The sequence below is a fragment of the Phyllopteryx taeniolatus genome, chromosome 11 (genome assembly GCF_024500385.1).
Source record: "Phyllopteryx taeniolatus isolate TA_2022b chromosome 11, UOR_Ptae_1.2, whole genome shotgun sequence".
Classification (NCBI taxonomy): Eukaryota; Metazoa; Chordata; class Actinopteri; order Syngnathiformes; family Syngnathidae; genus Phyllopteryx; species Phyllopteryx taeniolatus.
Genome location: NC_084512.1, coordinates 5,596,084 through 5,614,497, shown reverse-complemented (window position 1 = coordinate 5,614,497; position 18,414 = coordinate 5,596,084). Strand labels below are relative to the sequence as shown.

At 39.1% G+C, this 18,414-nt stretch overlaps 1 protein-coding gene across 3 annotated transcripts in view; it reads right to left on the bottom strand.

Moving 5' to 3' along the window:
* Positions 1-3,850: 3,850 nt before the first annotated feature.
* Positions 3,851-18,414, bottom strand: part of hs3st1l1 (heparan sulfate (glucosamine) 3-O-sulfotransferase 1-like1) — a 37,347-nt gene continuing 22,783 nt past the window's right edge. For all 3 annotated transcript variants that reach the window (XM_061789932.1, XM_061789934.1, XM_061789935.1), the window contains one exon: positions 3,851-5,238. In XM_061789932.1, coding sequence (XP_061645916.1) covers positions 4,154-5,062 — 909 coding nt within the window. In that variant the 5' untranslated portion in view covers positions 5,063-5,238 and the 3' untranslated portion in view covers positions 3,851-4,153. The remainder of the gene's footprint in view (positions 5,239-18,414) is intronic.

Here is an 18,414-nt window from a genome sequence, read left to right as displayed (position 1 = left end):
TGATTCATTATTATTATCAAGTTCATCAAGTTTTGCTTAAACCCCAAATGTGCAATGTGGATGTTGAGCAGCACAAAATATTAGGCATCTTGCATCATGAAAAGTGTTTGTGCGATGTTAAATGCTCCGTATTTTCAATAATCAACCTGCTAATGTCCTGCACATCAATATAGGACATCCTCTCCCCCCATATGATGAGCGCCTTTTTTCATCTTTCTGACATTTACTGCACCAAGTATCATTCATGTTCATGATCATATCATAATCCTCACGAAACAATGGATTGTGATGGATTTTTTTTAGTGCAGCCAGCTCACAATCTCGCTGCATATGAACAGGGATGCTTTGTTAACCTTCCAGACTCCTCCACCTCATTCTCTCCAAAACAGCAACTACTGTTTCAGAAGCCTGAAAAAAAAAAAAAAAACCCCATCAGATTGCAGAAGTGCAACATTGTGCAACCCCTATCACATTGTTTTCAACGCCATCCCGACCACTCCTCTACATTTGCTAATATCTTTTTCATCACCTCAAAGGATTAATCAGAGACTTTCATAATGCTCTGCAAATAAGCTGGCATGTCTTATTCTCCTCCCTCGGGCCGGATGCCGCCACAGCCTTCCTCGCTTTGCGTGCCACGGGATGTCATCAAACATACACCCTCTGTACCTGAGGCAATGTAACAAAGAGCAACAAACAAATGAATTATTTGTTCAGCACAAAGGAAGACAAAACATTGGGATACATACAGTGTTTGGGATAGATTGGATCATTATCATGACATAAACAAATGTGCAATGTGTTGCAAATATAGTCAGCACAGGTCGATCCAGCCTTACGGAAGATTATACTCGGTTTAGCAAGCATTGATTTGATGAAGTACTTCATCAATCACGATCCAGACAGATCATTAGCGGTTCTGAGAATGACAAGACCTGCAAAAACATCGACTGCAGATTGCTCTGGTTCACCCTCCAAAACTTTATTTACACTTGTGACTGGCATCTATCAGAAACATGCAGTGACAAGCGACTTGATCAATCGTGGCCGCTTGTCAGTATTGGTGCCTTTAAATTACTTACCATAACGTTCAGTGTCTCTGTTCCAAAGCAAAGTGTGCAGAATAGGAGGAGATAGATAGATAGATAGATAGATAGATAGATAGATAGATAGATAGATAGATAGATAGATAGATAGATAGATAGATAGATAGATAGATAGATAGATAGATAGATAGATAGATAGATAGATAGATCGATCGATAGATAGATAGATAGATAGTTTTGCTGCAACACTTTATAGCATATTATGCGACAAATAATACATATACGCTCTATCCAGTCAGTTTCTTCCAGGAAGCACAGCTAGTTTGGCACAAATAAATGGATGCTACAAATGGGAATTTGTTCGCAATGTGCTCTCGTATTGTGAGAAACTGCGGCACTTTTGTGAATCCTTAATGCAAATGCTGAACTGTTCAACTGTAATACTCTGAGGGGAATAAAAGATAATGGGATGTATTGTGCTTTTATTGTGTGACACATGAGAGGGCAGACAGACAAATATCAGCCTGGGTCACTACATACACAAGTGTTTTGCATCTGTACAAAAGGGGATCTTAGAAATAATACATTACTTCATTTTCTCTCACTGTCCCGTGGTCCCAAGTTATTCTGGTGTGCAAGTGCCCCCTGGTGAGCAAAAGGGAGACTTCCCTGTGCTAGGTTTTGTCTTTGTTGGTTGATGGTGGGGGGGAGGCATTCATAGGCAATCCGCTGCCAAACGAGTTACTGTGCGCCTGCGCCCCCACCTCGTGTGGTGTAGCCTTTTCATGCCAAACTTCTTATTGTTTTTTTTTTTAAAAAAAACGTTTATGTCTAAATCTGTTTTTTCAAGTAAGTAACTGAGATCAAGATAACAAAATATTAAAATATGTTTGGCGTGAATGTGTTTCTATTCGTGTGTGTGTGTGTGTGAGAAGAGAGAGACAGAGAGAGAGAGAGAGAGAGAGAGAGAGAGAGAGAGAGAGAGAGAGAGAGAGAGAGAGAGAGAGTCCACACGCTCACAATTGCTGGCAATTCAAGTCCTGGACTGGTGCAATGATTCTCAAAGTCTGGTACAAGTACCATTACTGGTACGCAGGCTCCCTCTGTTGGTGGGCGAAAGACTCACTTCAGTACAGTTCAGTTATATTTAACTTTGGAGTTCAATACATTTGCATTTAATCTTGAAGTGGTGTTTGTTTTCAATCATTTATTTAGGTACAATTTTAAGTGCAATCCATTTCAATTGAATCATTAAGTGCTTTTGTTTTTTCCCCCTACATTTCATTTATATTCAGTTCAATGCTACAGTGACATACAGTACAATATTTAGTCTCCTTTGTAAGAATTAAACCTCTCTCAATTTTTGATAAACAAGCTGCTACGCTTCTGTATTTTAATGTTGGTCATGATGGTGGTACTTGGAGAGTGAAGTATTTTTTTGAGGTGGTACTTGGTTTCAAAATTTTCAGAACCACTGGACTAGTGCATTAGTTTTTGACGGAAAACTAATATCAAACGTTTATAGAGCGGCAGAACGTGCCCCCATGCGCTAAGCTATTAGCGCCCCTGTCGGTTGTGCTCTGATGCCGACACTGGGTTTAATTATGCACTCGTCTTATAATTATTCATCTTACTTCTGTAGAGCTCACAGCTATTTGCGTCCACTCCCACATTGTGCTTTATACAGACAAGCTTGGGGGCTCTGCTATTAAACCTATCACAAAGTGATTAGTATAGAATCCTCTAAAATGTCTCAGTAAAATGAATAAATTAGATTCAGGACCATATATAGTACAGTGTTTAACCAATGTATGAGAGGATCTGTCAAAAAGAAATCATCCTGCATCATTCAGTGTTCACAGTAAACAACCCATTCAATTTCAGTAGGCTTTCTATGTTTTACCATCTTGAGCAGAAATGAGAAATTTTTGAACTGAATTCAACTTTTTACCCAAATTTGAAAAGGCTCACAGGGCCAACACTAAAACATTTTCTTCCAGAAATAATATAATGCATTTTTTTTTTTTCTTCACACTAAATTTGAAAATAATGGACTAAAATCATAACTCAATTTTAGCATTAAAGTATCATTTTGGTTAAAAGGTTTCTACATACTGTTGTGTTAAGCATTAGAGAAAACACAAAATTAGTTATTAGGTAATTACCATTGCTGTTATTTTGGGGCAGCTGTGGCATAAAACAATTTGTGGTGGTCTAATAAATTTGTTCAGCACTATATACACCATACTTGTGCCCATATAGTGCACATCAATACACATTTGCCTTGATATAGTTATGACAATTAGTCCTGGAGACAGCAAAAAGACCACATTTTTATCAGCTCCCAGTAGAATCGCAGCTTTGACTGTTGTTCAGAACTAAATCAATGAAACATGACCCATTCTGTGTACAAACGTATATCATTACACAATGTTTCAGGGAAATCTGCCTTCTAAATATTATTCTGGAAAGTAATGTGTAGGAAGAAAAAAAAACTCCATTACACATATAAGGTTTGAAAATGTTTTCCAGGCATTGTACACCACAGAGCAGAAGTGAAATGCAAGGAATGCTCTTGGGATCTGAACATGCTGACTTGGATTTAACTGATTCAGCTGTGGGCACAGACTACCTTCAATGTCCAAAACCATTAGTGATTGCTGTACTACTAAAGCTGTGCTCCAGGGTACCCATTTCTTTGCATTAATGTCTACTTTCCACAACAGCAACACCACTGCAAAAACAGAAGGCTTAGTTACAAAGAAATATATATAGAGAGAAACATGGCACAGTGGCATGCCAAAAACATTTCAAAGAACAATTTATTTTCAAGAACAACGATATCAAACAAGACAGAGAAAGAAAAAAAAAAGAGCTCATCAAGTTCATTTTATAAGTTATGTGCTGACAGCAAAGGGAAAATGTTCCAACTTGAATAATCTTCCATTTTGCCTTATTGTGTAAAAACAATTTAACAAGTCTGCAGAAACTAGAGAAGACAAGGCTAGAAACTGAGAGGCTTCAAATATCAGTTCTGTAAAGTGCTTTAGGCCCCATTTCAACCTTCTCACACTGCCTCCTTTGAGTACTTTTTATGTACTGATTTATTATTGCCAATTGAATGTGCGCTTCACCAGCCTGAAGAAGGTTCTGTTGTGCTCCTGCAGGTAAGAACGGAGTTGTTGGAGCACCGTACTGTTGACCACAGGGTGCGGCCGTCCCTTCGACTCGTGCAGACATCGCTCCCGACCGTCACTTCGAATACAGTAAAAACCCTTTGTCTGGTTGAAGTAGAAGTTGGAAGAGACTATCCTGGGTGGCAAGTTGAGGAACCGCTCCACTTTTTGAAGTTCTGGCAAGGGGTCATGAATAAGCAAATCCCCATCAACTATATGAATCTGTTTCAGGGGGAAATGACGCAGCCAGTTGTGCATGTGGATATCGTAGAGGCTCCGCTGAATGGCCTTGTAGCGGGTATTCAGGGCACCGTTTCGCACTAGAAGGTTCTCGATGGCTTGAACTGGCTTGTGGTTCTCCAGCCTGTTGAAGTACACCTGCGTGTAGTCTGAGATGACCCGCTCGGCCGGGTCGCGTAAGATCAGGAGCAGCTTTATGGATGAGTTCATCGCGCAAATGCGTTCGGGTGCAAGAGTCGACGTGAAGTATCCTGGGGTCTTCTCGACTGTTATCTGGTGAGGGTACGAGTAGGGCATCAGCTCACGGTACCACTGTAAGCCTTTGGAATAGTTATCGTCCCAGTCAAAGAAATGCACCTCAGTTGCAGCAGCAGCGACCTCGGGGTGTATGTCGAGCATTTCCAGCAGGGCTCTTGTACCTCCCTTGCGCACCCCAATTATAATGCTATGTGGGGGTCTTTTGCTCATCCCCGGTGGAGGAGACAAGGCCGCATCTTCATTGTTCTTAAGATCTATTCCGTTCAAACTAACGACTGTCTGAGGTGGGGCAGCAAATGTTTGGAGAACGAAAAAAAAGGCAGATGCCAGGAAGCATGCCATGGTGACTTACAGGAGCGTGGAAAATAATGATGGAGGGAACAGGAACCTTTGATTTAGCTGTAAACCGGAGCTGCCTCTCTGGGCTCAGTGGTAACAAGAGCAGTGGAAAGTGCAGGTTTTATCAGCCATGGAATTTTAACAGCAGGAGAGGAAATTATTGTCAGTCCAGAGCACATCTGTAGGGTAAAAAAAGAGAGAGAAAAGAGAAAGGCTTTTAGATTTGAGGTATGTGGAGTGAGATGAATGTCTGCATTTTATGGAAATGGCACATTCCTCATTCCACTGAAAACACAATACAGCCCTAAATACAAGCCACGTCTCCTGTAAGTGTATCATCTCGAAAAGATATCTATTCATCTGTCTCTGAGCCTCCTTCATCATTCTTCAGCCAATCTTCTTTCTCTTCTCACTCCATCAAGTCGTTTTCAATTGATTCTGTAATCTCTCTGGCTGAAAAATGTCCAGCAATGCAGCTCGTTAGGAAACATAACTGAAGTACGCAAGTGTGGCTGAAGGTTAGTAGGCCTGCTGAGTGCTTTGTCTTCCTTTACCAGGCCACAATCCATACTACAATCAATAAACGTACTGCACCCCCCCCCTTTAGATTGCCTTCATATCAATGCGCTGAGATATAGAGTATAAAGACACATTTAGTGCAGGAAATCAGACGCATTCCTACTTGTAGGTGACTTTGATTTCCTATAAATGCCAAGAAAGATCAATAGCAGGGCGTCAGACTTCAGCCAACACAAAGCGTTTTGATTTCTGACATTAAATCAGATTAATTATACTGCTGTAAACCCATAAGAACCACTGGAAAGTAAAATAATGTCCTTTTTTAAAAAATGCATTTTGTGAACGGACTTTTATGAACATTCAACATATGCTAGTATCTAATGTTTTCTTGCTTCAATCAAACTATGTCAAACATGATCTCTTTGCCGAGAACCCCCCCACCCAAAAAAAAACTGAATTTCAAATCCATTCACAAAACAAGATATTTTTTTTTTCAGAAGGCCTCTTGAGGAAAACAAGCCAGGAAAGTTGTTGTTTGCACAGCGCTAGTCAAAACAAAAGAGCCCAGCTTCCCAAACAAAGCAGCAAAGGTCTTGCTAAGGTCATCTTCACAAACAAAGATAGTGCCTGCATGGGAACAGACTTCCAGAAACGTCTGCACATCTGTATAGTTTTATGTTGAATAGATTATTGGGGAGAGTGTACAAATGTTTTGTTTTTATTGTTCATGCTGCAGTTTATGTTAAAAAAGTGTTCGTTCAAACTGTTGTATTACTGCAAAATAGAGATGCTGTAAATTACTAAAATGATAATAGACCCACAGTGTGACACATTTATCAAAAGTATGAAAGTAACTTTCTTCCAAGTAAGTTAGTACATAGCCAAGGAAGATCATAACATGTACTATAAAATTTTAATTCATTTTAAAATTGTAATGTATTAAAAATTCTGTTTTGATTTTTTTTCAAACCTTTAAACAAAGATCCTCGCTATATGTTTTTAAACATTTTCTATTTTTACTTCTAACAGTTATTATTAGGAGTTGTGCTAATATGTCCAAAAGAGGATAAAGGCATACTATACAGTTCTGGAAGAAATTAAGAGACCACTGCAAAATTATCACTTCCTCTGATTTTGCCGTTTATGGGTATATAGTTCAGTAAAATGGACATTATTGTTTTATTCTCTCATGGAAAAGGATGACACGCTGCGGCGACCCCTTACGGCACAAGCCCAAAGGAAAAGAAGAAGAAAATTGTTTTATTCTCTAAAATACTGACAACAATACCAAATACAAACATTGTCATTCAGAGAATTTAGTCACAAGAAGTAGCTTTAAATATGTGGTCAAATTTAATGAAACGTATTGTGACATATCCATCCATGCTTTTTTGATACTCGCTTATCCTGCTCAGGTTGGCGGGTAGCTGGAAACTATCCCAGCTGACTTTGGCCGAGAGGCAAACTGACACCCTGGACTGGTGGCCAGTCAACCACAAGACAAAGGGGGACAACCTCTCACATGATCACTAAGTGGGAAGCCATACTGACCCAACTCAGGCGAATGAACCACTACACCATCAGTGACATATGATTTGGTAATCTTAGATTCTAAAATACAAATCTGTGAAACATTTCAATTTTAATTCTGTTTGCAAAATTACAGTTAATTTTATATCATAAAGAACACAAGACACTCAGAATGAATTAATATTCTGCCCTGTCACACAATGCCACCAGTGGTCATTCTCTTTCCTAATTGAAATTTTCAACCCCACAAAGGTGTGACCTATGCAGCCATTTCACACGTAGCCTCAGTGTAGGTCTGGCCCCACAAGGTGGATTGAGGAGAGCCATCCCACCCTCCAGGACCAGTGATTGTACAGTGAGGCTTTTATGTGCTGTGACAGGCGCTCCTGCATGTCAGCCATTCCATGGCCAAGAGCTGCCAAGTTAATTGCTAACAGCTAAGCAGCTTCACAAGCTTCCTCTCATCCAATCCCACTCCTCTCACAGAACACCACCACCTGGAAGGAGCCATTAATTCACACTACACTGTGCCTCATTGCTTTTTTTCAGCACTTGATGCATACTCCAGCTTCTCACGTTGGCCTATGACAGTCATATTGTCTGCCAAATCACTTAACCAAGTATTTCTACTGAACACAAGTGGGCCAGGACCCCAGACACACCAGAAAATTGTTATTTACTAAAAATACATATATCTTCCACCACATCTGCTTCACAGTTCTGAGGATCCGGGTTCAAATCTGGCCTTGTCTGTGTGCAGTTTGCATGTTCTCCCCGTGCCTGCGTGGGTTTTCTCCGGGAACTCCGGTTTCCTCCCACATCCCAAAAACCTGCGTGGTAGTTTGATTGAAGACTCTAAATTGCCCTTAGATGTGAATGTGAGTGCAAATGGTTGTTTGTTTATATGTGCCCTGCGATTGGCTGGCGACCAGTTCAGCGTGTACCCCGCCTCTCGCGCAAAGATAGCTAGGATAGGCTCCGGCTCCTTCTGAGGATAAAGCAGAAAATGGATGGATGGACATATATCTCCCAACAATATTACATTACATTCGCTCCTACTAGATGGCAGAAGGTATAATTAACCTTTGAATACAGCTGTTGCAAATACCAGTCCCGTAAGTCAGGGCCTTCAAGGCCTTCTCGGTTGGCCTGAACACTATCAAAGGGACTGACTTATATTTATAACTGAAATGAAATCATTTTTTATTTCCAGCATGTGTCTGAGCTGCGCGGTCATTTGTGGGTTAATTTATTTTGGTCCAATCAAAGGGCCTTCAATGCCTCAAATGCTGGCCCATGCCAAATACACACAATAATAATGGCTTTTTTAAATTTTATTATTTTATTTTTTTAACCAATCTGAACCAATTAGATTTCAGATTCAAAACACTCCACCTTCGCGAAGTCTCAGACTGACTTCTGCATTTTTACATCCTCTGATTGATTAATCACATTTACTAGAGTGGGAATCATAGTTTATGTGAAGCCGGTGACTCAGCAGGAGAGGATGAATGTCGGACATGATTAAAAATAAATTTTCAAGGCAGACTTTTCAAGAAAAACTGGATATTGTGAGGACAGGATGGGCAAGCTGGCTGTCTTGTTTCAACTTGAATTTATTCGCAACTTCCAAAGCAGTTGAGTAAAAGGAACCTTCTTATTTTATTATCTAATCTACTGACAACTCCCAAATTTCAAATACAAACATTGTCATTCAGAGAACATATTTGCAATAAATGAATAATTATCAACATATGGGAAAAAAAAAAAAAAATAAGTCCAATGTCTTTTTTGGTCTCTTAACTTTTTCCAGAGTTGTATGTAAATGTTGTGCAATTATTGTTTGGTGGTGTTCTGTGAGATTTTTCTAATATAAAATATGTGCCGTGCCTCAATAAAGGTATAGCAGCACAGCTGAAAATGTACAGTGGATCAAGTCAACTGTGGTCACTTTTCCATTGGTGGCTTGTGTGCATGTCCTTCAGACACACTACAAGTGTATCATCTTAATCCCCTGATGTGTGAGTAGCAGCAGGAATCAGAACAAATGGGCAAGGTGAAATTTAGCCATGGTGGAATTGGAAAATTACTGCCAACACTCAACGCACAGCTGTTTGTAAGGTTAGTCTGTAAGCAGCATATTTTTTAGTCCGTCATTGAGTTAGCAGGCCACTTCCTAGTTTATGGAGGATGATGAACAGATGGGTGGCCGTACTTTAATTCTGTAAAGTGGACAACTGAAAAAATCCAACATTTGTTTGGGTTTTCATTGCTCTGCAATGTTCTTTTGGTGTGTTTTTTTTATGTATTCCTGCTAACATTACCCATCTTTTTTTGTAATTTACACATTAATTCAAACAAGCACACGCACACCTTTTTTAACTAACTTGGAGTGGGAGCGATTGTGATTTAGTTGCGTTAAATATTGACAGCTATTTTAAATGGTTTGAACGCATCAGATTTTATTGAGCCATGTACATTTTTTTTTTTTTTTGCATATCAAAGAAACAAATGTAAAAACAACAAAGGTAGTGGTGGCCAAGGACTTTTGCACAGTACTGTATATTAACTGGAATAAAACTGAAATTAAAGCTCAGTTTCATGCCTTTTCAAACCTGTCCTTATCGCAGGGATCTCATGGTTTGCCCTCTATAAGGCATGGTGCAAAAAGTGAGCAAGAAACCTAAACCTAACCAGAGCAATATATTTTTTTAACCTAAATTACAAAATCATCACCTGAGATTATCATCAAGAAAAAAACAATTTAAAGGCCTTTAAACATATTCAGTTATCAGTCTTGTTACATGCAAGATGACTAACAGTGTCTTTATATGAGTTACTAAAATACATCTAATAGTTGCAGCTAGTGACCAAAATTAAAAAAGGGGATATCACTTCATCACATCTGAGGTCCATCTTTACAATGGTTACCTGTGAAAGACTGGATTTACTATGGGGGTGTTGGATTATAAAGCCAAAAGGGCCAAAATAGAGCTCCAGTCTACGGAAATGAACATTCCAGATTTCAAATGTACCCTGGGACTCATTGGTGAGTGCAATCTTCAGTTTTTAAGCCCCATATATCGAGAATAAACCACCAGAGAACTGAAGATCTCCTGCAATTTTCATCTTATAAATTGACATTTTTTGTTTGCTACTATCTTATTAAATCACCTTTGAGTCTGCACTGTAACTTTAACTGCCGAGCTTTATGTGTGTTATTGTCTTTTGCTAGCTTTTATACTCCATATAACTATTTTATTACTGCTGTACATCTTCTTTATGCTATTTCTTATATTGTCTGTGGGGTTTTTTAGTTTACCTCAAAGCTTTTGCTTTAGTGTAAAGAATATTTTTGGTCCAAAAACTAATACATCTATATTTCTTAAATGTCCTCAACAGAGAAATGTGTCTTGCCGACCAAAACTAAATCCCTGCATTAAAAAAAAACATTGACAAATTATATATATATATACACATACACAAAGACACACACACACACATATATATATGCAGGGGTGAATGGGAGAAACGGCCGCCCCGATCAGAACCCGAGTGGTGTTCTGTTACTGGACTTCTATGCTCATCATTGACTGTCCATAACGAACACCATGTCCGGGCATAAGGGTGTCCACACGTGCACTTAGCACCAGGACACACTAGGCCGTAGTTCGATGATCGACTTTGTGGTCGTGTCATCGGACTTGCGTCCGCGTCTCTTGGACACTCGGGTGAAGAGAGGGGCGGAGCTGTCAACTGATCACCACCTGGTGGTGAGTTGGCTCCGATGGCGAGGGAAGATGCCGGTCCGACCTGGCAGGCCCAAATGTATTGTTAGCGTCTGCTGGGAACGACTGGCAGAATCCCCTGTCAGAAGGCGTTTCGACTCCCACCGCCGGCAGAACTTCACCCACGTTCAGGGGGAGGTGGGGAGCATTGCGTTCGAGTGGACCATGTTCCGCGCCTCCATTGCTGAGGCGGCCGACTGAAGCTTTGGCCGTAAGGTGGTCAGTGCCTGTCATGGCGGCAACCCCCGAACCCATTGGTAGACACCAGCGGTGAGGGATGCAGTCAAGCTGAAGAAGGAGTCCTATCCTATATGTATACCAATGCAAACTACAACTGCAATATGTTTTTTTTTTGGCATCATTACTCGTACAGCTCTTGCATGCATGTCTATTTTATTTAACCTTTATTTATCCAGGATAGGCAGATTCTCAAATGCATGATTGACAGTGGCCCCTAGAAAACGGTATGAAAACAGTATTTTCAATTTGTTCCATTGAAGAAGTGGTCCCACGGGGCCCCAAATCCTTGACAGTGGCCAATGTATATAGCTAAGGGTCTCTCATAGTTACAATGAAATGCCCTTTTCAAAGAATGTTCATCAATGTGATCGCAATCCTTGTTCCGGGATTTTATTTTAGTTTAATGAATTTTTTAATGAACCCAGAATAAGAATGAAAGTAAGTGAAGACGTGAAATCACAAATCCAACTAATTCTCCTCTTCCACTTGAGTTGATGATTGTAACATAGCAGAGCAGCACTGGTTCATTTTTATTAAGGCATTAAAAAGTTGTCTGCCACCATTGCTTGACTAAAAAGGGCAGACTTCAGATGTGCACTATTCATTATATCTCAGCAGACATAAGAGGAAGGCTCTGCAGATTTACTGCGCCGCAGGGGGGTGAGTTCCCTCTAATTAACCCAAACAGCTTGCTCTATACATCTTCAGAACAAACCCTCTTTCATAATCCGCTAAGCCTCCTGCCATGAAGTGTGGCAAACAGCAGGTATTGCACAGCACACCCTTGTTTCTTTAATGGGCACTCACTCAGACCATTAAAAAGTGGAATTTTGCTCTATTTACATGGGTAAAAGTTAAGACTGTTTCATTATTGTTGCCAAAAAAATGGCACCAATCGGCAAAATAAATCAAACAATGAAGAAAAAAACAATAGTATGTATGTGTATATATATATATATATATATATATATATTAGACTTTACACTGATTTTATCGGCCTGATCGGTAATAGATGAAGAAAGATACATTATTTATTGTAAATATAATGTTTTGAGCAATTAAGTACACTAGTATATACAGTAAATTAACAGGTCATTTAAATAGACACATTCCTCCATCTTGTGATCGGATCGGTGATCGTTTTTTTTCAACTCGCTGATCGGTGATAGGTGATCGGCCCCAAAAATCCTGATCGTGTAAAGCCTAACAGGGTAATTGAAAAGTAACTCCCTATTTTTAAGTACTTGTAATTTATTTCTGAACTATAATTCTTACAAGAAATGAACATGAGAAGAAAGTGTATTGCATGGAGTTTTATTTAAAATTCAATATAGGCGCCAGCATTTCTCAAGCCGCCTGGGAACCACCTAAACTGAATTCACAGGGAACTCTTGTGGGATGGAAGACATAACATCTCGTATTCGCCCTTCAAGTTCCTCCAAAGTCGTTGGTTTGGTAGAATAGACTTGCTCCTTTAATCATGGAACATAGACAAAAATTCTTTGCAAAATTTTACAACATGTGAATAAATTATAAGCATTTCAAAACAGGGAGTTACTTTTCAATCACCCTATATATATATATATATATATATATATATATATATATATATATATATATATATATAATTTATTATTTATTTATGTTAACACATTCAACACAATCAATAATACAACTATTAACAAATGAGATGACTGTTTTTTTTTTTTAGTGTGTGTGATACCGGTACAGTAACCCCTCGTTTATCGCAGGGGTTAGGTTCCGTACCACCCTCACAATAGGTGAAATCCTTGAAATAGTAACCACATATATATATTTTTTATTATTTAATCATATTCTAAAGCTGAAGGAACCTCCCCCAGACTCTTATTAGAGGAAGCATTTGGTTTGCCATGCCAAAAAATTACACCATACACTCAAAATCCAGCGATATGGTGAGTTATGCGCAATATGAATATGAAAAGAAAAAATCCGTATTGCACTGAATCTGCACTCGGTGAACCGTGATATAGCGAGGGAACACTGTATACAAAAATGAGACTAAGATGAATCATTTTAAAAATCCACTATTAGTTAACGTATCACCTGCACAACTCAATTGAAAAAAAATATTTAGAGAGGGGAAGTAAAAGTAAAATAAAACTGAGACAACGTGGTTGCACAAGTGCACACATTCTCTTAAAAATGGGGATGTGGCTGTGTTCAGAAATAATAAGCAATCACATTCTAACTAATTTTAAATGGGAGTAAGCAAACAACTGCCGCCAACTGCATATGTACAATTCTCCCAAGGACTCAAATAAATGCCCCTCAAATAGCAAAACACTGGATGGAATTGATGACAGAGAGAGTAAGTTTCATTCTTTTTCAATTTTTATAAATAAAGGGAAAAAAGGGCCGCCACAAATGGGGCACTTTTTTCATCCAGGGTAAAAGGGCACTTGGGGTCAATGTGCGCACATGCCTCACTGTTTGTTTATGAATATACTCTACATTCTGAATACAGAGAGGCACAAGCTGCTTTACATTTGGCATGCTTCCATTATATCTAATTTGCTCGATTTCACCATTTAATGGACCTGCATCCAATAGCTTTTTTTTTTTTGTGGCACAGGAAAAGATGCACCTTATTTTCATTTTGCCCAGTATTTTAACTCCACCCACACATAGCCAACATATGAACTGTACGCCCAAGTATGGTATGAGTTTTCATTTAAATGTATACAATGTATATGCACCGTAGCAATGTTTGCTAAGCCCTCTCCATAATTTGCGGGAATGTGCAGATGTCACATAATCTATTCTCCCTTTCACTAATTTTATCCTTTGGTATATAATGAGACACACACACACACACACACACACACACTCACACGCACAAATTTATGTTTAAATTCAGAACCATGGGTAAAAATACAACAACAAAACAACACAAACTAAAAAACAACATAGCTAAATTTAATCATGTTGCGCATTGAGAGCTCAAATGCGCACGTCCATTAAAATTCACAACCTTTCAAAGCAACACCTTGAGCTCCCTCCATAATTACAACATTTTCCAAAAGCCCTGCCACACAGCGAAGAATTAATTAGGTTTCATTTTACCCATCTACAGTATTTACTCTTATTAAATACATTTAGTGGTCCATACATTGAGGCAAACTGCCACATTCAGTCACCACACCGGAAAGGAGCAACATATGCGCATCTTTTCTGTTCTTCAAGCCCCTTTCCACCAGAATAGAAGCACTGTAGAACAAAGTTCAAAGTCAGTGGTTCAAAAAAGGGAAAGCATTTGTGTTCCTGTGATCATAGTGCATGTTCAGACAAAAATAAATAAATAAATAAAATACTGGATTGACTGATGTCAGCCTAACAAGCACAGTACACGAATATGTCTGATGGACAGGAGCGAACATAAAGTAACTCATCATGCAATCCCATTCTTCTTTTGAAAACAATTCAATGTAAGACATATTCAACCGTGGTACCTTAATACTGTACAGTATTTACTTCTCGAGCCAAGTGGTGGATGAGTATCACATTTAATAAAAACGAACATGCTAGCAAGGTATAAATAATAACCTAAATAAGCCAACTACAATTTGGAATATTGTTTTTTTTTTAGAAAAAAATCAATGCTCACTTAGAGAGTAGAAATTCATAATTTAAATTAATCATTCATGTATGATTTAAATTAATCATTAATTACCCATACACAATCTATTGAGATCCAAATCGAGCTGTATTTTAAGAAATACTTATTTATTTGCATAACATTATATTGTGGTTGTCAGCGGCACAGTGGACGACTGGTTAGCACATCTGCCTCACAGTTCTGAGGACCTGGGTTCAAATCTTCACCTGTGTGGAGTTGGCATGTTCTCGCTTGTGCCTATGTGGGTTTTCGTTGGGTCCTCCTGTTTCCTCCCACATTCCAAAAACATGCATGGTAGGTTAATTGAAGACTAAATTGTCCGTAGGTGTGACTGTGAGTGTGAATGGTTGTTTGTGTATATGTGCTCTGCGATTGGCTGGCGACCAGTTCAGGGTGTACAAAGTTTGAGAACCACTGCTTTAGACCATGTCAAGGATACAAAACATTAAACAATGTACAATATATACAATTTCTGACAATGCAAATAAAAAACAAACATTTTATATATGTGCATAATGATTTTTAAGTATACAAATAGAAATACATTTCTCGGTTCTTTTCACAGACATAACTCAGGTGCACTTTTAAGTTGTGGGCAGCAAATGTAATAGACTTGAATCATTTTTTTTTAAAAAATTATTTTCTATACTGCTGGTACTCATTTGGGTCAGAGGTGAGCTGGACCCTAGCTGACTTTGGGCGAGAGGCAAGGTACACCCTAGACTGGTCGCCGGCCAATCGCCTGGCACATAAAGATAAACATCCTACATGCATGTTTTTCGGAATGTGGGAGGAAGCCAGAGTACCTGGAAAAACGCAAAGGCAAACTCCAACCACAGTTTGAAGATTCAAACCCTGAATCTCAGAACTGTGAGGCAGACATGCTAACCACTGGACTCCCTTACCGCCTGTATTAGACTTATTTTGTTATATTTGATCATGTTCAGTTTTAAGTTTGTCTACGATGCAATTTCAACCTTGAATGTAAAACAACTCTGCTATTGTGCTGAAATTGATTCCACAGTCTATTGTGAGAGCAGTAGCATTTTAAGTTGACACAGCGAGGGGTGGGGTGGCATCCCCCCCCCCCCCTGTTTGGAGCGGAAATTACACCTCCACTCTAATGCAGAGTATTATTTGCCTGTTTCAGGAGGAGCAAATGGATACAACAATAACCTGAGCTGCAGGAAGAGGCCTTTTGTTATGAACTTATAGGGCGGGTAATCGGTCATTTACTTGTCACATGTGGCCCCACATATTAATTAATAATGTTTTATCTGTGATCTTCTAAATGTGAATTAAACCTTCACAGTATGGCAGCCTTTTTTTCGCACTTTCTTTCTGCAAAGTGGTTTCACTTGGAACGCTGTCACTTCGAATTACCAGTTCCACTGTGGGCTATTCAGACTATGGTGCTCATGGCTTGTGCCTCTTCAACATATCCTGCTATATCTGTAAAATGTAAATTAATATGAGCAGCAAAATCACTTCTCAAACAAAAAAAACATAATAACATAATGAGTCTCAATTCAATGTAAACAGCACAGATCAACATAGCACGAGCCCTCCAGCCCGAAACCCATTGTATGTCAAGCAGCATATCATCTCTTTTGTCTGTGTTACCAACCCTAGAACATACCAGTCCCGGGGGATTTTTCAAGGCTCTGAGATGTTCTTCAAGCATCAGCTGACATTGTGTGAATTCCCCACAGGCATTTTTGCAGATAAGGCACCAAATTGCTCATCAACCTGGGAGCAAGCAATTCCCAGGCGTGGGGCTCACGCAGGGTCGTGTCCCAAGGTTGGTCAGAAACTACAACATTACAAGAAGGTATTCAATCAGTGAGTAGCCTGGTTGTGATCATTGAGCTTGCCAAATCTGATAAAGCACTCATGATTTCCACTACTTTGAGCTCTCCTCTCTGAAAGGGCCTCCTCCTTCCTAGTAGCTGTATACAACCACTTCTTAAACAGTTAACTTATAATTCCATTGTAACATGCCGCTAATTTGTCTTGTAGTCACATCTCTGTCGGGCCAATTATACATTATTCGTGCACTCACTGTAGTAGTCTCGCCACTCTGCACTACTTGCATATCTGTTGTTGTCCATACTGGCCGCTCATGTGCCTGAGAAGTATTGTGCACCATTTGCACAATTGACATTGTTCCAGACTATCACACTACTAGTCACTTTGAACTTCATACATTTCTTGAAGTCTCTGCACCATTTGCACAATAGTCACTGCACCACACTATTGCTCTATTAGTCATTTCAAACTGCTCTAAATTGCCAAAGCACTCTGCATAATTTTCACAATTGTCAAAAAAATAAATAAAAATGTATCGGCATTACCACATTACTGGTAACCTTTTAACGCTCAGTGACTATGTTTTTATGTTTTTATGTCTCAAAAGTATTCACTCTGTGTGTTGTCGTACTAGAGCGGCTCCAACTACCGGAGACAAATTCCTTGTGTTTTTGACATCCTTGGCAAACAAAGATGATTCTGATTCTGATTCTGATTACACTTGGCCAATTTAAACATACTCTTGTTCTTATCGACCCTTTATAGGTCTTGAAATGCTTTTGATCTTCTTTGTGTCAACTAATTGCCCTGTAATGTATTGTACAAGAAGCACAGAATCACGTCTTTACCCAACTATTCTTTTTAGATGGCTCTGCACCTTGGGAAAGCCATTGATGCTCTCCATTGTCACATGCATCCTGAAAACTGCACAGCATATACAGTTCATAAATTATGTATGAATTATGTCATTTAAAAAAAAAACACACGGTATCTTGAAACATACTGTAAGATCACTCAATGTCTGATGAAGCTGATGCCGATGAATAGTTTAATGAGAAAAACGATGTAATGGCCTACTGAGTCTGATATCAAAGTACTGATTAGTTAAGTGTCGAAACATGCAGTAATAGGCAAAAAGTCCCAGGTAGGAAACTCATATATTCAAAATTGCCATTTTATTCGCAATTATATCCAAACTGAATCTATCTATCTATCTATCTATCTATCTATCTATCTATATTAGAAAAATATACACACACACACACACAGTATATAAGGCAAAAATATAAGGCCCATTTGAACTTAACTGTATCTTGTTTATTTCCCCATACTACAGCTGTTGTGTAAATTTCAACATCAACTTGGAACGCCTTTCGCCATTTTGGCACAAAAACATCCCGTTGGAAGGCTCGTAGCAGCGATCCGCCAATGTTTTCCTGCTATCACAAATATGTGCTGTGTGCTGCCAAACACAGATGTGATCAAACACTGCACTACAAGTCACCACGTAATAGTGTGTTCAGGTTTGCACTAATTTTCAGTTTTTGCACGTATCGGAGTAAAAGTTTCACTCAGTCAGAAGTCTTTCTGCAGCACGGGCAGCAGCAGGATATGGCTGGCACGCGTTTGGTAAATATACATGATGGAAGAGGCAGTGCACAGTAAGGCAGAAAAAAGCATGCCAGGTAGTGATTGAGGTGAGCACCAGAAGACAGAGACCTGCAATATAAGATAAAACTCACAGTGTTATATTTAAAGGACTTCCTGAATTTAAAAAAATATTTAGATATCCGTTTCATAACTGAACTTTT